This window comes from Pseudopipra pipra, chromosome 8 (assembly GCF_036250125.1).
Source record: "Pseudopipra pipra isolate bDixPip1 chromosome 8, bDixPip1.hap1, whole genome shotgun sequence".
Taxonomy (NCBI): Eukaryota; Metazoa; Chordata; class Aves; order Passeriformes; family Pipridae; genus Pseudopipra; species Pseudopipra pipra.
Genome location: NC_087556.1, coordinates 29233818 through 29260619, shown reverse-complemented (window position 1 = coordinate 29260619; position 26802 = coordinate 29233818). Strand labels below are relative to the sequence as shown.

Sequence of the window (26802 nt, the reverse complement as noted above, 5' to 3'; positions counted from 1 at the left end):
CTGGCAGGATTGTGGTAGAAACTTCTATTAGAAATGTGTGGGAAATATGCAAAAGGAGAACATGGAAAACCAAGCTGTCTATCTTGGGGCTTTCTGTGTTAAGGATAGTTTGAACAAGTCAGAAGCACTCTGACTTGGCACTTCTCCAACACACAAGAAATGAGAAAGAAGCAGCGCCAGAAACTTTCTCTTTCCCATTGAGTACCTGGTAATACATTATTATATTATTATATGGACTGCCCAGAAGGCTGTTGCTGAGCTTAGGATATTGCCCAGTATTTAGAGGGATGCTGATGTTGAAATAATGGTACATGCAAAGTAAAAAGCTGAATAAATGAACATGCTATGAATAACAATAAATGAACAAGTTGGTCTTTGCCAAGTGAGCAAACAAACATATATTAAGAATGGGAATAAGTACAATTTGCTGAACTGTTTCTGGTAGAAAAAAAAGAGGAGCGATGCAGCTTGAGAATCTGCACCATTCCAAGCATTTCAAAATAGATTGGCATGTTTGGATTAATAGATCATGAAAAATACTTACATTTAGTTTCCTAACCTGCTCTATCTGATTTGAGTTTTTAAATTTCACATCTTCCAAATCTCTTATCATTTTGTGGAAGAAAACTCACAACCATTAGCTAAATTTCACCATGAAAATGACATCCAGACTTGCATTTCTTGTTCACTTTCAGCAGCTGCAGCATTCTCCTGGGGTGTCCCTGTAATTGTGCCAGTTCGTGATAAATACTGCCCAAAATGCAGTGACAGCTTTTTCTTTGATACTGGGGATAGTTTAATAGGAAAGAATCATAGAATCATTAAAATTGGAAAGGCCTCTAAGATCATCAACTCCAACTCTTAATGTAACAGTGAGGCACAGAGGAATAGGGATCATTTTTCTCAGTGCCACATAGGAAAGAAGCTCAAAGCTGGATTTGAGAGTTGAACCTAAACCTTCTGAGTCTTAGCTCATCCTTGAGCAATAAGTGTCATGTTCAGTAAAGTGTTACTCAGATCACTTCTTATAACATGATACGGACTCACAACATGAACTCTCTTCCTCCTGAGTGGACAGGGCACGCCTGTCTCCTGATCTGGCAGGCGCTGTGGGGCCCTGGCTCTGAGGCTGCTGTTTGTTTACAGAGAAGGCTGTTGGTACGCTTCTCCCTGTTGACTGATGGTTTCCCCCTGCCAAACCCACAGTTTCTTCTTCCTCGGCTTGGACTCAAAGCCAAACATCTCAGACCTTGATCCAGAGTCACAGCGTTCTCTCCTGTCTCCTGATGATGATTATGTTGTGTACTGCTGGGAAATGAAATGACTCCTGCTGGTCTTTACTTCTGTACCACGCCATGTAAGGGTTCATTAGAACAAAATTTCCAGGGGCCCTGACCCATACCTCCCCTGGGCTCTGAGGGTGGGGTTTCCTCTGGCTGCACTTGAGCTAATAGTCACCAGCAGGAGACCTGGACTGCTCTGTTTGGTTTGTCTGTGGACAGAGTGAAGAGGTGATGTTCCTCCCTGCAGATAGTTCAAGGCTCTGTGTTGGCTTTGTGGTGACTGGAGTGAAGTATGAATTTGACTGCAGATGCAGTCAGTGTTAAAAACCAGCATTAGCTTTTGCTCTGTTTCAACTTGGCTGATACCTACCAGCAGCTTCCCAGCAGTGACCACATTTTATACTCTGTTCCAAAGGAGAACTGAAATGGGATGAAAATGCTCCTTGCCCCTAACATTGCTCTGCCCTTGGGAACAGCCATTTTTACAGCATGAAAGAATCCCATATTTTGGGAAACAAACGGCAGAGGCCCTGACTTTTTTAGTAGGATGTATAGCTGGAAATGCCAGAGCCACACGTGCCACTGACCTTGCAGAGCAAAGGAGTAGGAGTGGTGTCTGTGCCAATGGCATATGCAGTGTGCTGGGATCTGAGGAGAGGCTCTTTCACATGCTGCTTTGCACCACCTGCCTTACTGGCCTCTACAGCCCTGTAGACAGCCCTGACTCTGCTGTGTTGTGAATTTTCTAATTTTGCTTTTCATTTTGCATAAGTGCAGGGAAGAAGTAATCTGAGTGATACTTTACAGTAACTGAATATGACACCGACTGCTCATGGACTTAGAGTCCGAATTTCCTTTTTACATGTGGTGTAGGACATTAGGGGAGAACAGATCAAGTAACCATGGCCCAGTTCTTTTGCTCTTAGTCTCCATCCTGCCAGAGGAACCCTCTGTCTTTCTGTTCCTCCAGCTGGTGCTCGCTGACTCTCTTGCTACTTGAGACTGCTTGAGTTTTAATTAAGAATGTGTGCAAAGTGCTTTGGCAGCCCCAGGACAAGGCTGCTGTAGATATGCCAGGGATTTGAATATCTTTTAGTTTCACTTGTATTTCTCAAAAACTAGACTTTAATGTGAATTACTCGCATAGTTCATACAGATTCACCACCTGATGCCATGAAGTGATTCACTTTCATAACTTACTTATCATAACCAGAAGTCATCTGCTTTGCTCTGAATAAAGATGGGTTTCTTTCCTCCCTCAGGTTCCACTGTCTGGCATCCCGACTGTAAGCAATCCACTAAGACAGAAGATAAGCTCCGGGTAAGCTGAATTCATGGCAATGCCACACCATACATTTTGCACACACGATAATTGAATGTTGTTTTTAAAAGAGTGACTTTTTCCATGTTTTTTTCACATAGCTGTCACAACTCTGGCAGAATATACAGTGGAGGCACTTCAGAGGTATTGCTCTGATTTTTAGGCTTACCACCTTCACATACCTGTCTCAGTGCACTGCCTTAAAGATAGTGTCATTTACTGACATACAGACGTGGCAAAGTATCTAAGACACTTCATTTCATATCTCAGTTGTTGTGAGAGAGACTCTTAAGGAGAAGATATGAACAGGGCAAATGCTACCATATATTTTAGTGGGTTTGCACATCTGTGTAATTGCTTTATAGTTATCCCCTGTTCTGAGTGGTTATTTGTAGCATTTAGACAAGATGAACTCTTCTTCCTTTGCCATACAAGTAAACCTCAACCTGAAGTGATCCTAATTTGAATGCCAAGAAGAGCCACAGTTACCCTTGGAGTCACTTCAGCATATCCAGACAAACTTTCTGGATCAAATTCTGACAATAATGCTGCACTGATGAATGCTAGAGCCTGGCTTTTTGTGTGCACCAGGCAATTCTAAGCCCTTATTCACTAATTCATCTTCTGGACATTTTACTCTTTTTGATATCTCAGTTGGTCCCTTGAATTTTGCTAATTTGTCAGGATGTGAGAATTAGAGACTTCATGTGACTAAAACGTCTTTCAGACAGGGGAACTAAGAGGTACTGGTGTGGAGATACCTACAGTATCCTGTGGGTTGTATTCTCTGTGGGTTTCATTCATTTCTTTAGCATTTATTCCAGTACACTGGTCTGTAGAACATTCCCCGCAGAGAATTTATGATGATCGTAGGTAATGTGCAGATAAATTCTTGTTGTGCAGAGTCCATATTAGTGTGGGAAAAAGTATAATTGACCCTTCATGGGTATGTTGTCTAGAATGGCCTAACATCAATGCAGGTGCCATCCAGCATTCACACATTGTTCTGTGCTGACTTTTCATAAGAAAATGGAAAATTATGCCAGACTGGATTTTCTTCCTCATTTAACAATTTGAATGTAAATTTGACAGTGTTTTGGCCATGCTTAAGTGTGAGAACACTTGTGCTTTGTGGTAAATGGTTGGGGTACAATACCTTCCTTTCACTCGGACCCAGGAGTCTTATCAAAGCACTCCTGACCACACTGCGGCCCTTGAGAACCTTCTCCAGCTGGACCTTACAAATCAGTTGGTTTACTTCCATTCCCCATGGAAGTGGCCATAGTCCTCCTCAAGTATTTTCCTTTTTTTCTGTCACATATTCTAACACATCAGTATTCTTCCCTCTCAGCTAATTTTAATTGAAGTGAATGAAGTAAATTAATTAATTTACCTGCAAGGCTTTTTTTAAGTGAGTTCTTGCAGGAAAATAAAGTGAAGCAAAAGAAGGTGTATTGAGGGAACATCTGAGAAATGTTACAGTACAGCTATCCTAGGTTGCCTTGTTCCTGAGTGAGAGATTCTATGCAGAGGTTTAATATGTCTTTAAAAGGCATTGACAAATGCATCATACTGAAGCTGGCTGAGAGATGGAGCATTTTTAGCTTCAACACTACATCACAGGTTGTCTACTCTGGTGCAAAGTCAGACACTTTAAAATTAGTTGGAGTTCACTTTGATGACTTTGACACATGCTTCATTCTATTGACCCAAATGAAGGAAGTAGCAAACAGGTAGGTACAGAAACAAACAAAACTGGGGGAACTATGTGCTATTTGAGCATGTCAGCACTAAATTAGGAATTGTATTTTAATTGAATTTCAGTTTCTTATGACATACATTTAGACCTAATGTGAGAATTGGAACCTGGTTTTTGAGTTGACAAATAGCCACTTTCAGGGTTAGGCCTAGATTTTCTGGTGGTTCTGCAAAAAGCCAGTGCCATTGCCTATTTGCTTGCTGGGTTTCCTTTCCCTATGGAACAAAACAAAACAAAACAAAAAGCCCTTTTATCACTGAAGTAACTTCAGAAGTTTTCAGCAAGTTCTGTTTTCTTTTAGTGACTGAATTGTGATCTAAACTAATCATCATTCTAGCTGGTCAGGATCTGAAAGGGAGTTCATTAAAGCAGGGGTTGCTTTAGATCTTCCCCCCATGGATACTTGTGGAATATTACAAAGCCAAAACAAACAGAAAACAGAACAACCATAATGTATATTGTTTAGGTGTTTATTTAAAACTGTCTGGCTGTTCATGATTCTGCAGTGATCAGTAAGTAACACGGATACTATAACGCAAGTAGATATTAGTAACTTGATTGAAAAAAGAGCTTAACCACTGAACTGGGGAAACTGCTTTCCTTTTCACTCATTTTTCCCTTTTGTGTTTCATGACAGCATTCCTCATCTGAGTTCTTTTATCCAAAGAGTCTGGTTCTGCGCAGGCCACGCTCTGCAGAGGTTTGCTGTTGTGTTTTCATAGTGTTGATAATGATCTTCTTTACTGAGAAGATTCTTCATTATTGTCATTTGCTGCACTTGCTACTAGTCCTGCCACACAGCTTTCCTGCTATCACTTGCCACCATGGGCACTGACGCTGTATTTTGCATCACTTGTTTCAGTGTTGCTTGTTAATGCTCACATTTTTTGTTGAATGAAATGCTTAAAATTAACTTATTTTTTTTAGGTTCAGATGAGCTTTTGGGGGCTGTAGTATTGGTCTTCCAGTATTCCAGAAAGTTTTTCTCATGAAACAAAAAATCAGAGTGCAAATATGAAGCAAATGAAAATGGTGAAAAGCATCTGACTTTAAAGCGATGGTTAAAAAGAAATTGTTTTCCATGAACAATTACTTATGTTTTTAGGAAAAAAAATCCCATTAGTTAAATCAGTTCCTTTTTTATATATATCGACCAAACACACATGAATACTTTAGTTGAGAAAATATTTACAAAATTCCAGGTTTGGGCATATTCCATGTGCTGCCTGAGAGCATTTGCCTCTCTCTAATCTGGCGCACATCCACATCTCAGTTGCAAGGTCTTCCCTGTCCTCTTGATTCTGGAATAGCTTTCTACTTTCAGACTTTGTTGTGTTTGCTTTGCACTTACAGACACCACCCACTTCCATTTCTTCTCCTTCAGGGCAGTGCTTATTTATTAGGTGTGTCTGCTGTAGGGGACGTGTGGCTGTGCTGCATGCAGGTGTGCCTGAGGTAGTTTTCACCTGGTGATGAAGTCAGAATGCTCTTGTATGGACTTAGCACAGAATGCTCTGGTATGGACTTAGTGGGCAGACAAGCTGAGAGAGTCCATGCCACTGGATTTCCGTTGTGTCAGTTCATGTGGCCTTCACATCTCTAATTGCAAAGTAGATGTGGTCACATGTCAGCCAGGGCAGGATGCGTGTGATAGATCCAGTCTGCAGGATGGTCTTAGATGGTCGGATCCAATTCTGTGATTAAATGGGGGTTAATGCAAGCCCTGTACTCTCTGTCCTGCCCAGTAGTTTAGTCACTTAACTACTCTTGAATATTACTCTCTGCTAGCTACAGATCTGTGTATCAAGAAAATACAGCCTGTGTTATCCGTGCTCTTAAGAGAGCAATGTCTCTTCAGTCCTAGGCTTTATGGAATTGAATGTTGGAGTCTAAGAACAGCAAACTGTGGGACCATTTCACTCATCTTTTAGGCTAGTGTAGTGGCTTTTGCATTCAGCTTAGCATGCATGAGCCTGAGTTTCCAGTGCTGAAATCCAGGAGCCTTAGGATTAAAAAACCAAATCCTATCAAATGTATGAGAAAAATATGCAAGGCAAAATAGGGGCAGCCCACGTCAAAATAAAGGAATGTTCTCTTCCTTGCTTTGTAGACTGTGTGGGATACAAATAGCTTAGGGTCAGATGAATATCCTCTTGTGTAAATTTGGGCAGTACTAAAATCTGTTTAGATTTATGTGTGGATGCTACAAAGTGTAACTCAAGGCAGAATTTGGCTTCAAGTGTTCTGCAGAGTAGACACAAAGATAGTATCATTGCTGTTACTATAAAGGTGGGCCAAAGGTTTGAATCTACATGAAGATTGCAGTTTGAAAATGGTAGGGTGAAAGCCTGTGAATTTCCTGAGAAGCTTGTGTTGAATTCATTATGTTCTGGACTTCCCACTTTATTTTCTTGTTCTTTCCTATCTTGTTCTTAACTGACTCTTGATGAAGGCTAAGTTTGCACGAGTAGTCTTGTAAAAGTTTGTTTGGTACCAACATACCTGCAGTGATTACGTGCTGAAAATTCATTCTCCTCTCTGGTGTTAGTGCCTAAAAAGGAAAGAAAAATTAGTTGTAACATATTAATATCTGTGTTTGTGTGAGTTTGAACTAAACCCATTCACTGGTTTTGTCTTGATGCATATATAGTGCAGAGAAATAAGAAATGCATACATTTGAAGGATACACCCTTGTAAGGAGGAGGGTACAGTTAAATAGCAGACAGGCGCAGTGAATGCTCTGACACTGAGGGGCTTTCTTGGTCTTGTACACAGCCACTGGAAATTACTGAAATCTGTAGGAAGCCTATGTTTTGTGAACTCTGGTTCCAAGTCCTAAATAACTACAAAACCTTGCAATTGATGAAGCAGGTAGTCAGAGTAACAAGTGTTGTACTGAGAAATCCCAAATCCCTTGGTGCTGCAAAGTCATTTCAGCCAAATAGAAGATATTCCATCCTAAACTTCTAATAGCTTATTTACAAACATGCTTCACTTAAAGTAGCTTCTGAGGTTTAGAGAATTTGCTGAAGCTATAATGTTAAGTGTTATTAAGTGAAAACATATTCATTCTTCTGCAGCTATTATCACCGCCTTGCATAATGAACTCTATCAAAAAATTAAGGCAGGTACTGTAAATGGGGACGATGCCTTTGTTAAGCAGTAGTGCATCCACTTGACCAGATGTTCTTGGGATCAGTTTTGATCTGGTTGCCTGCACCTGTAAGTTTTTATAGAGCATGATGCTGAACATCTGTACTTCAGAATGCCAGAGCCACCACATTGTAGCAGCATTTGGATGATGTGAATGGCTCTAGGCTCGATTCTTTCTTTTTCTTTTTTTTTTTAGAAGTTATTTATTTACATGGTGCACCATGCATGATGACATGACAAACAGAGGTAAATGCAGATGAACATCTTAAGCTTTGCAGTCCAATATTAAAATATCAAGTTTATCAATTTGGGGCATATGCATGGGTGATATGATAATTGAGCACTCAATTCACAGTGAGCATAAGAGGATGAGCATGACAGTTGGTATTACCTCTGCCAGTCTGCAAATGAAACTGGTAAAGAACTTCTGCATTGAAGTCAAATGCATGAAATGAAGAACAAAAAAAAAAATAAGAACTCTATGATAAAGTGGGAAATACTGAGTAGTCTTGTAGATACTTTAGATGCTTTGTGATCTGTTTTTTTCCTTTGGCTCCTTTAATGACATGCATGACTTTTTGTTGACTGAATTTCTTTTTTTTCATATACTTCATAGAGTTTCTGTATTTGGTACAGACATCCCATATTGATATATTTACTACTGTTACATCCATTTGCGTGGAAGATGAAAGAAAAAAGTGATGACTCTTCAGAAAAAGTGGAGAAAGGCCATGTACCACAAGAAAAGAAAAATTAAAGATTAGTTCTTAATAGAATTTTTCTTGAAATTTCTCTGCACAAAGGTGGCATTATGAAAAGCTCTACTTTGTTTCCTTCAAGAAAAAGAACAATGATACAAAAAATGTTCCAGATCTGTTTGTAGAAGGAGTAAGGCAGCTTAACTTGTTTGGTTGCTGGGAGTGTAGAACAAGTGAAGGCTACTGTGATGGAAGTAAATACCTCTAAATTATTGTGTTCATATTAAAGATTGTTTCCTTCTTCTTTACCTGTTTTTTTTCCACTAATGTGTGCAAGACAAGCTCACGTTATCTCCACATCTCCAATGTTAAAGGTTACATAAGGGCTAGCCACTATTCCTGTTATTTATCTGTGCTCTGATCAGCTCCCCTCTACGGTGGAATTTACACCCTACTGCAGTTACATCAACACAGAACTTGACCTCCAGCGTGTCTCTTGCCAGCTGTTTAATGTAAAAAGTCACAGTGGTGTTACACAGGGTCAGGGATTCTCAAATGCTGATGAAAATGTAATGTTCAATTTAATAAAAGCCATACCCGGTCACAGATTTTCAGTCAGGGGCTATTACAGGTCTCTTAGGAGGGGAGCCAACCATAGCAACTAAAATTATGCCAGAGGAACAGCTTTTATCAAGGAATCTTTAGTGCATGTTTGTTAAGGCAAGCAGCATAAATGTTTTTAAGTGCAATGCAGTTGTCTTTAGGGGAAAGTGAAAAAGCTGTGAAGGATTCCCATTCCATATGGGAAGCAGCAGAGTAGGAAACAGCCATCTGTGATGGAAACAGCCTGTGTAATTCAAAACAAGAAATAGGGCAAAGTGAGGCAGGAAGGGTGAGTGTAGATGTAGAAGTCCTTTTTCATGCACTGTCTTTGAGGCTATGTTATAAATGTAAGCAAGATACAGGACTGGGAGGTAAGAGAGGAACCTCAGAGTTCCAGGTCTGCTTGGATTCAGCTCCTCAGGAAAGGAGCAGCGTGTGCTCAGGCAGTGGATGGCAGGATGGCATCCTGCCCAGGCTGTCTGGGGCTTTGCAGAAGATGTAAGGTAAAATTGATGTACACAGAAAGAATTACATAAAATAGAAAACTGGTTTAAAGGGTGTCATATCTGGCTCATGGCCTTATTAATGGGATGGTAATGAGGAACTTGGAGCAGAAACACAGTGAGGAAATGAGGAACAGGTGCGACAACATGCAGGTCCATCTGACAACTGCTCCTATACTCCAGGGTTAAGAGCACCTAAGAAAGCTGTTAACAGGATATGGCTGAAACTATCTTCTTAAGATGTCTTAACTTTTTTTAATAAATTCACTGAAGTGATAAATGCAAGTGAATTTTCCTTAAATGAAAAGATTTTTAGCAGTGACACTGAGGTGAGACTAAGGAGGTGGGCTGAGGGCTGAAAATTTCTTGTTTTTTGAAGCAATTACAGAAGATCCAAAGGGCCTGCCAAATGGGAAGAAGCCATAACTGCCTCTAAGACTTGTTTTCCTACAGCATGGAGAATTGAGCAGACAAAACTCTTAAAGTATGTCTGCCAAAAGCCAAAGGTAACAGAGACACCCCTAACAGTACCTCAAGTACTTAATACTGTTCCCTCTGTTGTAATGAAAACAATTGTTTTCCATAGCAACTGCAGCAAAATGCTACATGTGTCTCCACTCAAACAGAGTGAAATGGAAGAATGGAAGGGGGAGTAAAGTGTTTCCCAACACCAGCCAGATTTTCCAGCTTAATTCTTGTAACATTTCCATGAAACAAGTGGTTGTTGTTGGATTTTTTGGTTTGATTGCATCATGGGAGGAGCTTAAGGGCAGCTGAAAAATTTCTGTTCCCTTTTGAGATGTAGGAATTTGCAGCTACAGAGAGAAAAGAAACATGTAAAGGTCCAGCTGAGAAAGTGTTCTCAGATGTGCTCTGGAGAGTATTTGTGACTTTATCAGTCCACAGCCACATCTGCTTTCTGTTTGATCTTAATCTTCACGGGTTTTGGTGGCACATACTCAAAGCCTTTTATTCCTCTGGTGCTCTCTGAGTGTGGTGATTTCATTTCCACAAATGAAGTCAGAGAAAGCCTGCTGTCTGATCCACAATCAGTCTTCAACATTTCATATATGGATGGTTCCAATAGATTTCCTGGCTATGAAATTAAAAGTAGAAAGTCTCTGAGGTCAATTGAAAAATCCTTTCAGGAAATGTACGCTTAGAGATAAGAAAGATCCGGTAGCCTTTTTGTCTTCACTCCAGTATTTCCTATATAAAATCAGTGAGCCAGGCTGTCAAGCCTTGTTTCTCTTCAGTGTGTGCCTGGAGGTCCCTTAGCTCAACGTCACAAGCTGATGACATAAGGACTGTTTACCAGGGTTTAATTTCAAGTGACTTTGAAGTATCCCAGTGCACTGGTGTCATCAGAGTCATCTGCTGATGCACTGCTTTTCGACGGGATTTGGTTCTTTGCAGCCACTTAGGGAGCAAAAATTGTTTATGGTTTCTCAGTTGCAAGTGGGATATGGTTGACTACCTTTGTGTGTCTGCTGTGTGCCAAGGTTAGGAGTAGTTGCCACAATAGCCAGAGTGACTTTTGATCAAATAGATGTTTTTCAAATTTATCAGGTTTTCAGGATCCCCTCATCTCGGTGATAAGTTTTCTCCTCTCACAAAACTTCCCCCAGGGCATCAGTGTCTGTTTAGATCTGACAAAGTGTTGGAAAATCTACTAAACATAATAGCAATCGCTCTGTAGGGGTGGGACTGTTCTCATGAATTTCAGATGTTGTCATTAAACATCATGACTTTTGCAGTATGAGGAATCATGGAATTTCAACCAGCAGTTTGACTTCCCTGCTGCATCCTGATGGTGCTGCAGATATAGGGAACAGCTCCAAGCAAAGGATTTCAGGTCCTTCTACTTAGAAGGACTGCATTCAGTTCTGTATTCATAATGGAAATCCATTGATTGAACACCTGGAAAGTGATAATGTATGTGCTGTGCTCCTCACAACAGTTTTGTCTGCTGAACTGCTGATACCTCTAGTGGTTTGTGAACTAACGTTTTGCTAAAATGACCAGCAGGACTATCCTGGATGGTACTTTGGCTCCTGCAGTGTCTCTGGCAGGTGTTGTTTGATTTTGTTCATTATTGTTGTCGGTCTAGTCTTTTACATTGTTTGATTTAGAAAACCTCTTTCCCCTCTCACAGCACTCCTTCCCCTACCAAAAAAAAAAAAAAAAGCCCACTTGCCTCACAAGATTGTGAAATTTGCCAGAATGCTTGCATTTGTGTTGACATTTTTTCCTAAATTCAGTTAATTTCAAGATGTGTGCAGATTTCTTCATTTAAACTCAAAATTACCAATGTTGATGGCTTCAGGTTGCTTTCAAAAGTTCCTTTTTGTTTTTCAGCCTACAAGAACGTCATCAGAAAGCATTTATTCCAGACCAGGTTCCAGTATACCTGGCTCTCCAGGCCACACTATCTATGTAAGTATTCCTTCTGAGGAATAGGCTGCTCGCCCATGAAATTCTCACACTGAAATGAATCACTGTTACACTGATGCCAGTGCCTTCATTCTAGTGGTGAAATCATTATTTCTCCATGTAGCTTTTATAACTGTGGGACTTCGAGGGCAGAATAGGCCTTTTCCAGGTGACATTTCCCTTGGAAAGATACAGTAAATCTCTTGAAGTCACTCCATGATGTGAAGGGGGACAGAAGGCAGATGGGTCATTTGGCTTTGTAAGGGTTATGTGAGGAGATCTGTGCACTTTGATACACAGTTTTTGAGAGATCTGCTGTCTGCACTTGCAGGATGTCAGAAGGAGGGTCAGCTACACTGAAAGAAGCCTGATTGATCCAATACCTTCTGTTTCAGAAGTCGGATGTTTTGGTTGTGAAAAGAAGGGTGTTTTGAATTTAAGATCAAAAATGTAACTAACCATAATGCTGAATCACTGATTTTATAGATAACCTTGAAACTATATGGGTGAAAATGTAATGTAAGACACAGAAATGTATCAGTGGCATGTATAATAATGCAGAAAAATCACCAAAATTACAAATCTCAAGTCCTGAGTTTGAGTTCAACTCTGTTTCTTCTGTGCATTTCAACAACCACAAAAATTAGCTGATGTGTGAAAGGTGTTCACACTGCAGGTATCAAAACACAGAGCATGTCCTGGAGAACTGCCATTCTGCTGGTAATATCAACTTCATAAACTGTAGCATTTATGAAATTGAACTGCTGCTCAAAATCAGTCTGTAGGGCAACATGGTGGCTTAGACCAGGGTCTGCAAAAAATATGTGTAGTTATTTATTTTGGATTAAGAATATCCAGACATATTTGTGTCTCATTAACAGACTGTGGTAGAAATACTACAGAAATAACATATGTTAATTTACCTACATATTTTATGGTTACATTTGTTTAAGGTGTTGGTTTATATCTGGCAAGTAAAAGCTAAACAGATTTGAGGCTATTTTTTAGACAGTGAATTTCTCAGCTATTTCAAACCTTGTTTCTCTATGAAAAACTGTTTCTAGTTTATGGCACTGCTTAAGAACCACAAAGACCAGTGTTTGTTAGAGAACTTGGAAAGGCAAATGCACATCAATCTGAAAATTCTAGGCTCTAGTACTCAGAAAGAACAGAACTGAGTGAGTTTTGTTATGCAGCCCACTATGAATAAATAAAATATCTAGTAGAAGTGTTGAAAAACAATTTGAATATCCTTCTTTTGTAAGGTAGGTAAAAATGTATGATGATATTTTTTACAAATCTTTTTATAGGGAAAGATATTAGCTCTCTAAACTAATATAAGGCCTCTTTCTAGCTCCTTCTAGTGTATGTATCTGACTTTGGAACTGATTTCCTACTTCCATTTTTTAACTAGTCCAGAGTTCCTTGCAGTCTTAGTGGAAAAAATAGTTGATGCCAGTACCATGCAGTTGGTCAGCAGTGGATGTCTTAGTCAGAAGCTTGGGTATAGGATGAGTGATGAGTGCAATTTAATAATTTCATTTGGGATTTTGGATACCCAGTCCTCACAGTCCTCCTTGTCTTTTTATTTCCTTTTAATAAGTTCTGTTTCCTCTTGTGTGCACAGCTATAAGTTGAATACCTGTCTGTGGTCTTCAGCATGGAATCCCCTTGTAATCTGTGTAATCTGCAAACTAAATCGATGTTATCACCATTTTACATGTGGGAAAACAAGAGCAGAAAGGTGACAATACTTGCCTGAGGCCAAAAAATGAATCATTTGCAGAGCTGAAGTTTTCAGCTCACTACTGGGGAGAAGAAACTTTTGTATATAGAACTATATATGCCATGTTCTTTCTTCCCTAAACCAAGAAAACAGTGTGAACTGTTGCAGAGGAGGCCTGCTGGAGAAGAACAAGAAGCATTCACTTTGCATGTAGAGCACCAAAAAGAGTTTTCCATAGAAACAGTGTGACAACAAATACACAAAATCATAAATTGTGTAAAACAGAAATTGCCAGTGCATTTGTGTAAGTTAATTTATCTTCTGTCTTTGACCTTCAGGCAAAAGTAGACAATGAAATCCTTGATTACAAGGATTTAGCAGCCATTCCCAAAGTCAAGGCTATTTATGACATTGAACGTCCAGACCTAATTACTTATGAGCCATTCTACACTTCCGCCTACGAGGACAGACAGGAGAGACAGAGTCTTGGAGAGGTAATGAACCAACAAGCAACTCATTCCGCTGTGTGCTTTATATACAGAGCCTGCTTCGCTTCTAATTGACACTCCTAGATGCTGTTGCTGCTGCTGTTCACAGTGCTTTTTGTCTGTTTTGTCTGGGGTTAATGGGAACACTCATGATGATGCCTCGTGTGTGAAACTGCACAATTGGACACCAAATCAACACCAGCCACTGGCAGAGGAATGGCAGGGGGGAGGCTTGCAGGCTGTCTCTGTGTGAATCCTCATAACTCTCATGGATATCCTAGTCTTTGGGTACAGCAAAGTCCAGAACGTGGGGCAAAAGCCTCACGTTGTGCTGGGGAGCACTGATATTCACAACACAACGTGAGGAATACCATGATATTCTATGGCAGAAGCAGGACTTAAGAGCAGCAGGATACTTTATCTCACACATACTGAAGGGAAATATATTGCTGGAGCACTTTGCCAGACATTCTGGATAAAATCTGAACTGGGTCAGGATGAAGTGCTCTTCCACCAGGGAAAGCGGGTTAGTTGTGTTATAGAAATACCTGCCTCACATTTTAAACTGCTGATATTTAGTAAGGATTCCTGTATCATGCAATGATAAGAAAAAGTATCTCTATTTTCTTAAATTTGTATTTAAAAGTATCTTTCAGACTGTAGGGTCCCCAGTTTTCTCAGGTGAATTTCCATAGCTGCAGTTACTATTTACATGATTCCAGTGCAGACTGTGAAGCAGGTTTTGTCATGTGATACCATCTTTCTGTAAATCAGACTTCCTGAATGCAAATCTAAATGGACATGGAAATGGATTTACCTCCTTGCAGTCTCAATGACTTTACTGATTGTAACTGAATTGAGTATGAATTTGAGCTGAGGAGAAAAGAATTACAGTAAATCATTCAAGCACCAGTGGTCTGTAGATGCCCAGATCAGTGTGACTGATAATCTGCTTTCTTAGCAGTGTTCTGCCCACCAGCAGGTCAGAGCTCCCTCAGTTTTTCTCCTTTGTCCTTTAATGTTTTATAGGGTTAGCTTCTTAAATAATAACATGAGTTGAAAATTCAGGAGACTATTCAGCTCAGGAATAAAATAAAGAGATTAATGGGTCAGAACATTACAGAATTTCCCCCCTCCGATTTATGTTGGTAGTGTATCCAGCTGGCACCTGATTCAAAACCACTGAGTGGTCACCATTGGTGACCTCTGACCAATTCCAACAGGCCTGACCCATTCCACAAAACCCACTACAAACACAAGTCTCTTGTTAGTTGCAGAGGAAGAACTTATTTCACCAGAGAAGGTGAACTATTTGTTCATCCTTAAAGGGAAGCTCCTTACTGACAAAGCAGTACGTTGGAAGCTGATAAAGCAGTATGGTGTAAGTTGCCTGCTTTTATGCTTGTTCTGGGAATAAGCAAAAGCCTTTGGGGTTTCCTTGTATCATATTTTCACCAGCATTAAATTCAGTTAATTTCTAGTGAGTACAGAAATTCGTTCTGGAAACAGAAGAACTGGGGTTTTCACACAATGCTACTGCTGACTTCTGTCACCTTGGGCAAGTTATCTCACCTCTTTGTATCTGTTTCTCCTCCCTTCCCTTGCCCTAATGAGAACACAAGCCCATTGGGGTGGAGTGGTCCCTTACCTTGTGTTTGTGTTGTGATAGTCGAGTGACAACAGTCTTGGTATATCTACATCAGTCACCATCATCTTTAAAAAGCAAAGGAGGTGACATGTTTAGTCATGGCAGGGATTTGCAGACTGAGTGATTTAACCTGCATTCTCTTTGCAAAGGGGGTGTGTGTGGTGGTATTACATAAAAGGGGACCCTGAGTTTATTCTACACTAGAAATGCCCCTCACCATGATTAAAACAAAAAAAAATCACCAGTCTCAGCTAAGAAAGATTTCTGTGTGTACAAGGGAAATGTGCAAGCGGCACCAAAGTTGATCCAGGGATGGAGACAAACCTTAATTATAAGGAATGAGCTACAAAACAATGACATACTTTAGCCACAGAAAGTGCGAAAACACAGCATGAGACTGTCATCCTCACTGCAATGGCAGGGAAATGCTCTGCCAGGTTTCCCACTCGTGGTCCCTTTTTCAGGAGAATGCCGATGTTTGTGGAGCTCGGGAGGCAGCGCTCTCCCACAGCTCCCCCTCGCGGGTGAGCTCCGAGCGTGCACGAGATTAAAAGATACGAATGAAATTTGCGAATTAATCTTTGCTAGCGAGGCTGGCCCCTAACGCAGTGATAATGTTTCCAGAAACCGTCAGATACTCAAGTTCTTCAGGTCCTGCCATTCTGCCCTGTGAGCAGCAACCTGATGAGTACTGAAGTCTTTTCTCAGCTCTGATCTTTGTTGAGTTTATATATATATATATATATATATACACACACATATATATGTGGAGAGAGAGAGACAGAGAAAGAGACAGAGAGAAGGAACATTTTAGCTCCGTGTCCTTTATTTCATGTATTCTGTCTATTGAAAGCAGCGAATGTCCGTAACAGCTTTCAGTAAACAAGCTGTCATAAAATGAGAAAAAGTTTTTTCTAATGTGATAGATGCTTCAAAATGGAGAAGGCATCCCACCTGGTAGTTCAATTAAAAGACTGTTAAAATGGCATCAGCGAGAACTTGTGTTACAGAAGGACACCTATAAAGTGTGTAGAAACTTCCCGGAGCACAAAATGACCTGTGCAACTTCAGGTATTAGAGCAGACCCTCAGATCTCAAAGCAATAGGGCATTGGGCCTGTTGCAGTAGAGGTTTCACTGTGTCTTTGGTCAGAATGGGTCTTTTTCCACTTCCCATTCCCCTTCCTCTTCTTTCTCTTCCCTATCTGGAGTTGTCACTCTGTATTTCCACTGGTTTACTGTTCTGGAAAAGAGCTGCTTTTCTCAGCTGTCTGCACGATGTATTTCAAACTGATTATAGTGTAGACTCTGCAATACACCAGGTTTTAAAAGACTTCATAAACCCTGAACCAAACATTCCTTGGCAGCCTCAGAGTTTGAGATATGACAGCTCACCTGTGCATGATAAACAGTAACTTGGCTGCGAGTGTGGTTCCATTTCCCAAAAAGCAACGAGATGATGTCAGGTAGTGAGGGAGTAAAAATATATGAAAGGAAAAAATACATGGATTCAGCAGGCTACTTTCTGGGCTGCCTTCCCAGTCTTAGATTCCTGTGACTACCTTTTACTGTAGCCACCACCTTAGCATGTAGGTAACCACAGCAGGTGATGGAAATTTGTTTATTTAGAGTAACACATGAGTTACTAGTAGATAAATGTGGGAATGCACCTCACAACATGTGTTTTTTTGATTAATATTAAGAGTTTTAGGTTAGCTCTTGGTTTCTGTGGAGAATGATGGTCCAAAGCACTGTGTATGATACGTTTCATGTAGAGCAAAGCTTTTAGAGCTGCTGTTGTTAGATTATAAGAATTAGGAAAATAAGAATGTAGAAGACATTCAAGGCTTTGACTGAAAGTCAAAAGCAGTCTTTAAAAGCTTTATGGAAAATTGCTGAAAAGGAGATGTTTTGTATCCAATAAAAAAATGTAGCTCCTTTGTTTGGATACTTTGCATTCCCAGTGTCACCAGCTCTGTGAGATTTAATGGTCTCTCAGTGCAAAATATATAGCTGGATATTTAATACCAGAAGTTCTGCATATGCTTTACACTACTGCTGTTGTACATTATTGTAGTAGTTAGACCAGAATCTGCAGTTTTGCTTCTGAGATACTATCTTAAAACTATATCATTCTGTAATAATTATGGTCTTATTTAAAAGCATAATCACTTGCCCAGTTTATTATATTGAAGTTTTGTGCACAAAGAAAATAATTAAGTCCTCATCTTTCAGCTCCAAATTGTCTGGTGATTAAAGGGCACATAACTGGTAATTACACATGGCTTTTATTCTTGTTCATACCATCAATGTATGCATAATCATATGTCTCATTTCTAAAGGTATTTCTTGCCTCAGTTTCCCTATCTGTGTTATAGAAACTTTTCATGATATTGTGCATATTTCTGCCCACTGGCCTTTGTGCAGTTCTTTCAATACACTTGCTTGTAATTCCTGTCTGTTCTTACATAACCATGGAGGAACACAGAGATTTAAAGGAGGTCATATCAAAGAAATGTTGATGACAACTACGTGCTCCTTTGCATGAGTATGAAATGTAAGGCCTTGGGGAGAAGCGCATTTTTGCCAGTGTGTGCGTTGGAGGAAAAACATGCTTCATCCTGAAAGATATTCTGTATTTTGATTTTCCATGCAAAGCTCTGAGTTAAGTTTATTTACTTTTGATTTCCATTTTAAAGATTTCTTCATAACAGGCATGGTTATTAAATTAATAACTCTTTCTGATTTTGATCTTCACAGCTATGTTTTAATTACCACAGTGATTAGATGGCTAAGACGATCTTGCATGATACTTGACTGAATTAATCACCCGTATAAAGATTCTCCCAGAAACTTTAAACTTCAGTGATTTATGGACCAGTTCCTGAGCAATGTGGAAAAAGCAAATTCTGGTGATGGAATGGCCTCAGTAATTTCTGCATTGTCACTTTACATTGCCATATATCAGAGTGTCTGCAGCGATGTTTAGATTACCATTTTCTGGCCCAGTGCATGCAATGATATTTCATAACCTTATGTTTTATGTCTTTGCAGTCTCCAAGGACATTATCACCTACCCCTTCTGCAGAAGTAAGTCTGGTGGAACCTTTGGGGGCAGTCTCTTACTGTGATTACAATTATTCAGTTGAGCAAATCCGGGTGTTGGTTTTGTTATCAGTCTGATTCCTCTCTGTTTGCCACATAGACATGTTTTCTAATATTGAAACTTAACAAAAATTATTTCTAAGAAGGAAACTTAAGCTCTTATTGACAGATTGTACAAAACATGAAGCAACCACTCCTCCTCTATTGTTGTTTGTAAAGCAGAGCCCTTTGTCCAGCAGGCGTCACTTCTGGTACATTCCTCCTTCCTGTGGCACAGGCGGATTCTGATCCTGAGAGCTGGATGATTTACATGAGATAAAATGCTACTCTAAGCAACTAAATGATAACTCATGTTTGCTACTGAAACATTTGCAGTTTTGTCTTGAAGAAAACAGAACTATGGTTTGGTTTGGTTTTGCATAGGAGTTAATTTGAATATCATAATAAAATGAAATTAATACATGAAACATTTGGGAAGTAATTTGTCAGGATACAATAGATACTATTGCTTATGCATTATCATTTTGAGGGTGGAGAGTGTTGCTTTTTTGCAACTTAAAAGTTGTACTGATTTCTATGTGTTTAAAAAGTGACTATAAAATTTCTTGTAAATCTTCATGCATTAACATCAGTCATTTCCCTTTTGTCCTAGTTTGGTTTGCTTTGTGGGGTTTTTGGGGGGTGGGTTTGTTTTGAGGGGGGTTTTTTTGTTTCTTTCTTTTGTTGGCTTTTTTCCCCAGGAAACCAAGTAAATTGAATTTTGCTATATGAGAAGGTGTCATGTTTTCTGATACAAGGGGAGTCTAATTTGGATAGTAAATTCCTATTGATGTAGCTAGTTGTGACACATGGTAAATTTAGGCAGACTCTGTGCTGTAGCTTTTGAATTCTTGCTGCCAGGTTAACCAGCTGAAGGCAAGCTCATATGTCTTGTGCAGGACATTGCAGGATAGATATATTCTGGCTGTAGCTTCCCTTGTGGAGTCAGGGAATGTGGGCAAATCTAGGATTATATAGAATTTAACAGAAATTACTGGTGGAGTTGGAACCATCCAAGAATGAACTTTGTCCTTCACTATAAAAATGGATTGAACTCTTTGGAACAGATCACTGGAGAACAGTAATAATGAAGTAGGTTGAAAGTTTAAGGGATATTGCTATTTCAGTACCTTCTGCTGATGCCTTCAGATCTGTGGAAATTAAGTGCTGCTAAAGGTGTGTAATGTGCATTTACATTTATTAGTGAATGCTTCTGTTCTGCAGGGTTACCAGGATGTCCGGGATCGCATGATTCACAGGTCTACTAGTCAGGGCTCCATCAATTCTCCAGTGTACAGTCGTCACAGCTACACACCCACCATGTCACGCTCCCCTCAGCATTTCCACAGACCTGGTAAGGGCAACTGCATTAGAAGTATGTGTAAAACTCTTGTTTCTTTATTATGCCACTTAGTGGTGCAGTGAAGCTCTTGTTTCTTTTAGGAGTGAAAATTCAGGATTGAAAAATTGTTGCGTATTTTAATATTTCATTTTCTGCCTGTTTTTTTGTTCTTGACTGTCGTACTCTTTTGCACTAGGCTATGAGTGTTGCTTATGTCATAAATATGTATCTTCTGGTTTTGTTTCCAATCAATTATTTTTAAAATATTTGTATATTTCTGAAAGCAAGCAAAAATTTGCAGCAGTGAATCACAAACTTCATTCTGGAATTTGGAAAAAGTATCATATATTGGAAGCAAAAATTATGGCTTGACTATGCAGAAGTCAGTAATGTAGGTTTACTCACTTCTAAAAAATTCATTTAAAGCTTGGTGCCACCATAGAATCTCATATTCAGCAGCAAAACACCCATATGTTCCAAATTGCTAGTCATTTTTTAAAGCATGTACTCATGGTTCACAAGGTATCTTTCTTAATTAAAGCCATAGGCAATTGCCTGGGAACACTTGAAAGCACAGGCTTCATTTTCTGGTTTAGCAGTGATGTACAAGTTCTGTGTGCAATCTAGAAAATGTACAGGTCGTTCAGGTTCCCAGTGCATTCAAAATTACTGGTTGTGTATATAAAAGCTAGACATAAAAATGAACTATTCATCCACACCCAAACAGCGTAAAAATGTATTGCTAAATGCTATTCATTGAAGACTCTTCAAGACTGATTTTATTGTGTATGGTAATGAATTAAATCTTTGTAATCTGTTTTTAAATTAAGTGATACAATCGCACGGTTTCATCTTCCTTGGTGATTACAGCTGAACAGTTGGGATGCCAAAAGCCCATATGCAATAGGAGCTGCATTTTTAAAATTAAAGATTTATAATAGAGCCACCACTGTGGAACTTGAATGCTGTAGCCATTTCCTAGTGGGGGTGGGCTGAAAGCAGCCAATTGTGTCTGTCAGTGAATGCCTTATTTACGGGACCCAGGGGAGGTGGGACAGAAGCAAATTGTGTCTGATACTTGGTGCTGACAACATGACTGTGTTTTAAGATGACGTTACAACTGAAACTGAAAGAGACTTGAAAGCATGAAAAAGCTGCAAACTTCTGTCTCTTGATTCTGACAATTCTGAGGGGGTTTTTCCATTTATATCAGTTGTATCAGAGATATGAACAAATCCAGGTCCTATTCCAGACTCTACTGTGATTGAGTTTTACTGTCTGTGTTCAGTCAAAGACCTTCCCCAGAAACAGTCTCTGTTGATGTAACTCTTGTGATGGGCGAATGGGCTCAAGCCACAGTTTGGATCCAAATATAAAATCTTCTCAGAAAGTCCACACCCTAAGGGATTTTCTGAGAAGATATTTGTTCAAACTTATCTCTGCTCAGATGTTCTCATCTTCGACTCACCTATTACTGTTCCTCACATGACAGAGAAGTAATTCTATCAAATTCATCATTTGATGTTTTCTACCCTGCTTTGGGGTAATTGCTAATACTATTTAATAATTTTCCTACAGTAATTATTTTCCCACAATAATTATTCATGTTGAATAATAACACATGTATATTTACCTTTTTTCTCCTAATGGCACTTCTTTTCACCATGTTATTTGCAAGAACAATTTCTCTCTGAATAAACCCAGTGGCCCCAGATAACTTCTCTTTTGCTCCCAGCTAGCCCTTGAGAGAGAAGTGAACTGCTGTATTGACGTTGTCAGCATAAGGTTCTTCAAAAATTGAGTGCTACATACAAGCTCTGAAAAAGTTTGCAGCCTTTTCCTCCTGCTGTGCCCTAGCTGATGTTGGCAGCATTTTTGGAATGTCTTAAAACAATAGAAAACAGCTTGCATGCCTCTTGGCTGACATTTTTTGGTCAGGCACTTTCCAAACCAGCTGCTTTCTTAACTACTTGAGCGACACTGTTTGTGATGTTTGCATGCTGGTAGCAAGCTACTTTCAGGTAACAAGGCATAGATCAGAAGCTCATTAAGCCAATAATGTTATGCTAAAATTAGTGATGCAGTTCAAATCTAAGCCTCTCTTCTAATACTTCCTGTAATTTTGTCTAACATTTATGAACCCTTTGGTACGTCTTTAACCTTTTTTTTTTTTCTCCTTCCTTCCTTTCAGAATCCTAATTGTTCAATGCCTTTTTTCTTTCCCTTCCTCTGAAGCCTCCTTCCCTGCCTTTCTCTTATTGTTTTTCTTTGTTTTCATTGTGTTCTGCCCCCCGACTCCCTGCTGCCGCAGAGCTGCTCCCTACTGGTGTGCAGCGCTTGTCATACCTGCGCACGAGCAGTCTCAGCTCCTCTCACCATGACTCCCGCCCCAACTCCCCCTTCCGACACCACTTCATCCCCCATGTCAAAGGTAAGGAGCCAGGCCTCTCCAGGGAGTACCCTCCAGGCTGGAGATTTATTAGCATTCTGGCAAAGCTGATAAGGTGTATCTCTGTGAGGTGGTCGTTGGCTGTGTAGCTGAGCATGCCTCGAAATGTGCCCTTGCACTTAGAACTACGTTAGCATAGACATAATGTCCTTTTTTGGAGGAAATATGTCATTTCTAAGGGCCCTAGTTGAAGAGCCACCAAGCATTTACCTGCTAGAAATACACAGAAAACCACTGTCATTTTCTATTTAGAACCTGTATGTGCCTAGTTTAGCTTCTTTCTAAAGCAGTGCATAACAATCACTTCAGCAGTTAGCATATAAAATTTAATTATTAGTTCCACATTCTTAAAGCATGCCTTGAAAAATTGACTACACTATTGCCTGAATGAGAGCAAGGTGATCAAAAATATGGAGAAGAAAAAGGTTATATAAATATCAATGGCAACAATGCAGTTAATCTTTATTTTCCACATTGGCAATGATTAGAGACCAGCAAAGTAAAATTAAAATCTCCAGGCCTTTCTTCAACTGGTGTGAATTGGCAGGCTCTGCTAAAGGCAGTAGCATTGCAATGATTTACATTATTTAAGGATCTAGTCTTCTACTAAATCTTTTATTTCCCATTATTTGTTTTGGAGAAGGATTGTTCTTTTATTTTATCCCTTCAAGGAACTCATTTTTAACTCAATAAGATTTTAGTTTTGTTTCCTGCTTTTTGTGAATGTAGTTTTATGTTAATTTCTACTGGAGCACTCTGACTGGGCCATCTCTTCTTTTGGGGGAGAAGGTCACAAGCTTATATCACCTCAAGAACTCAAAAAGAGGCAGCTGAGTAAGTTGAACATAGATTCTAATCTGGTAGCATTGATGAATGTAGTTAATCATAAATTGGAGATAATCAAAAGCAGTTTCAAGAAAGTTGTTGCCATGAACTTTCAAGAAATGATAATAGATCTCAACATCATACATCTTTAGGCATTCAGATCACCATTACTAATTTTATTCTTGCCTTTTCTTAGATGATTTTTGTTAATCTGCACTGTCCACCTTCCTATTATGTCACTATTAAAAAAATACCTCACTTAAAAAAATTGGGACCCTTAAAAATAGATACAGTGCTCATTTCAGCATGCAGTTAATTCATAGTCCTTGCAACTTCAACATTTCTTTGCTGTAAATAAAAATTAATGCTCACACTCTTTCAAGTGGCATTTTCATTCTTTTTCAGTTGAGAAAATAGCTTCTTCAACAGATAAATGAGAAGAACTATTGGAAATCCATGCTTATTGTTTTCAGATTTCAAAGAATAGATCAGGTGTCTCTCTCAGTTATTGGCACAAAAGGCCAAGTGGGATTGCAAGCGCTGTAGGCAAAGGGGTGAGGATGGTTTTTATCAGATATGCCACAGAAGATGTTGTAAGAGTCCACAATTTTCTGAAGGCCTGAGCATCATTTGTGTGTCGTAACTCAGCAAAGCTCCTGAAAGCTCCAGTTCACGTCACTGTGACAGTGTTCACCACCCAAGGATGTCATACATGTGAGAAGGGGCAAGTAGCAGGTACCCATGTCTTGCAATTCACTTGGCTGAACTGAAAGAGCAGCCAAATAGCTGGTTGAGAGAAAGAAGCACAGTGCAGCAGAAAAGGGAGATCATTCTGGCACTGGCTGCCAGAATCTAATGGAGCTCCCTGATATTCTTACCTTTAAGGGTTTGCCTTGGGTATTCTAGGTGTCTGTTTTCAGTTTGAAGAACTGCACTCTTTTCCTGGAGTAGCAATTCTGTGTCTAATAAGGAATTAGAACTTGTAAATGTATCTGAAATGAGGACAGTAGCACTGTTTGGGGTTAATTTGATGTGATGGATATATTTGCAGTGATTCAAAAAAGAGGCATCATGTGGTCACCTTGTTACTTGGTCAGCATTTCTCACTTGTACTTTTAGCAAGAAGGTGAACTTGATGTAAGTTTGTAAGAAAGATCTCATAAAGCTGTAGTTTTAGGGTTTCTTCTTTTAAGAGTCAGAAAATATGGATCGTGCCTAAACTGCTTTGGTAAAGGGGCGTGATTTCCAAACGGCATAATGATAATTTAAGTGTTATATGACACATTTCACTTGTGTTATTTTGTATAATCAAGCCAGAAAAGTAGACATTTAGACTGGTTTCAGTGTGTTTTCATACAACATAAGGCTTAAAGGCAAAAGTCAAGAAACTGGAGGAGTGAAAGGGACTAAATATGCCTCAGAAAGTCTTAGTGAGAGTTTGTTGATGGAACATATACGTTGAACAAGCTGGAAAAGCATGTAATATGCATCAGCTTAGACTTCATCTAATCTGATTTGGACTCCCCACTGAATTTGGTCTTGTCTCAATACAGTACTATCTTTGCTATAAAAGAATCAAAACAAGTCCACAAATGAAAGAAACCCTGACCCTTCTGAAATCAGAGACAAAAGTCTTATTGAGAGCCAGGATTTCATCTCACATGCCTAGAATTTTTCAAAGGCATTCAAGTATTGCAGAGCTCCCATAAGATTTCCATATAGAGAGCTCCAAAGTATTGTGTATTCCTTTGCTCACAGACCCTTCCCGTGAGGAATCTACCCACCTTTATTGTGAATTTGGGCCTTGGTTTTCACAGGTTCCTGCTTTCCTTCCCTGAGGCATCTTTCTGAAATCAAATCATCTCTGTACCTGATAACTATTTCCAGGGTTTTGTGGATGCAGCTGAAAGTTCTGCTCTGGAAAACAGCCATTTTGGCTGTTCCATGTGTGTGAAATAAGAGCTACACATCTGGACAAGATGATGAATGATAATTTGACAAAACCTGGATAGGACTTAGGGTTTCAGGTATTTTTGAGCTTGTTTTCCTATGTTTATTGAGAAGTAGAGCAACTATACTGCAAGCTGACAGAAGGCTCAGTGTTGTTTGCATGTGGGTTTTCTGTCCTGATTCTGTGAACTGAGCTTGTGAATCACACAGTGAGCCCAGTGGTGAGCACTTCAGAAGGCAGCAGGAACCTGCATTACACTGTGCAGTGTATAGGCAAGCAATTATATTCCTGACTGCTATGGCAACCTCCTTAACAAATTGAGCTATAGAAAACAAGAACTCCCTGATGGAGCAAAGAGAATGAAAGAAAAAAAAAAAAAGCCTCTAAATTTCATTTCTGAGGCTTCTGTGCTCTAGGGATTGATTTTTATATTAAGTTTATTCTGTTATCTCTTAACCTCCAACCCCCCCAACCTATACACATGCATATTCAACTTTATGTTGAATGTGGGAGCTAGTTCTTTCTGCGTTGGTGTTGGTGGAGTGCTCTTGTTGCTTTGGGGAGTTAACAGTAGTTATGGTATATCTGAGACAGTAAGAGAGAGGCTTTCCTGTGCAGGCACAGCAAGGAACCCAAATTCAGGGCATGCAGAGACCCTACTTTTATGTAAAGCTGCAAGCAGGCCCTGGGAGGCAGGTGCAGGCAGCCAGGAGCTCTGCGTGCCTGTGTGCATATGCACACTCTGCAGATGTTGGCACTGCTTCCATAAACTGTGGGTAATTTTACAGCTGCATCTGAAGCACTTAAGCCTCATTCTGAGAGTGGTCTCCTCAGGGATGGTCTAATGAGAAGCTAAGTAGATGTACCATTCCCTCTTGCAGAGGTTGGAGGTAATGAGTCTGCCATCCTAGAAAGTGTAAAGGAGAGTTATTTGTCACTACTGGTAGGAGTAATTAGGAAGGGAGAGACTGCACAGGAACCCCAGGAAATACAAGGCAGCAGAGACATCTGTAAAGCATCATGTGCAGGATGGTACCACAGTAATTGTCTGGTACTGGATGCATTATACAGCATTACCAGTTCTCTCTAAACAAATTATCTGTGTCCCAGATACAAGATAAGCCAGCACACATTTATGCATACTTAGTTGCATCTAGCTGAAATAGGGAGGGGTATAAGAAGGATTTCTTCCCTGTATTTTTAGCGTTGGTGATTGAGGCATTGCAAATTGAACATGCCCACATTTTGACGCCCAGTTCCCAACAGGTAAAATGTATTTGTGACTCCTTTGTTGTGACAAGTCCACAGGTCAATAAATCCCTTTTGTTCTTCTCTTTCATTGAGCGAACTAATTGCTAATGGAAGCAGAAAGGCAGAGTGACGTGTCTCTATATCTTGAGACTATATCAATATTGATGGAGGGTTTTTTGCCTTATAGAATAATGATTTTGCTGAAAAGTAACTCATAATTTCTCAA

General features: G+C 39.7%; 1 protein-coding gene across 15 annotated transcripts in view; it reads left to right on the top strand.

Annotated features, from left to right (window-relative positions):
• Positions 1-26802, top strand: part of ABLIM1 (actin binding LIM protein 1) — a 201083-nt gene that overhangs the window by 150652 nt on the left and 23629 nt on the right. For 8 of the 15 annotated variants that reach the window (XM_064663405.1, XM_064663403.1, XM_064663402.1 and 5 more), the window contains exons 8-14: positions 2546-2604; positions 5001-5063; positions 11679-11756; positions 13818-13973; positions 18669-18704; positions 19983-20112; positions 22412-22531. In XM_064663405.1, the coding sequence (XP_064519475.1) occupies positions 2546-2604; positions 5001-5063; positions 11679-11756; positions 13818-13973; positions 18669-18704; positions 19983-20112; positions 22412-22531 (642 nt within the window). The remainder of the gene's footprint in view (positions 1-2545; positions 2605-5000; positions 5064-11678; positions 11757-13817; positions 13974-18668; positions 18705-19982; positions 20113-22411; positions 22532-26802) is intronic. The other 7 variants (XM_064663410.1, XM_064663407.1, XM_064663406.1 and 4 more) reach the window with 2 other exon arrangements.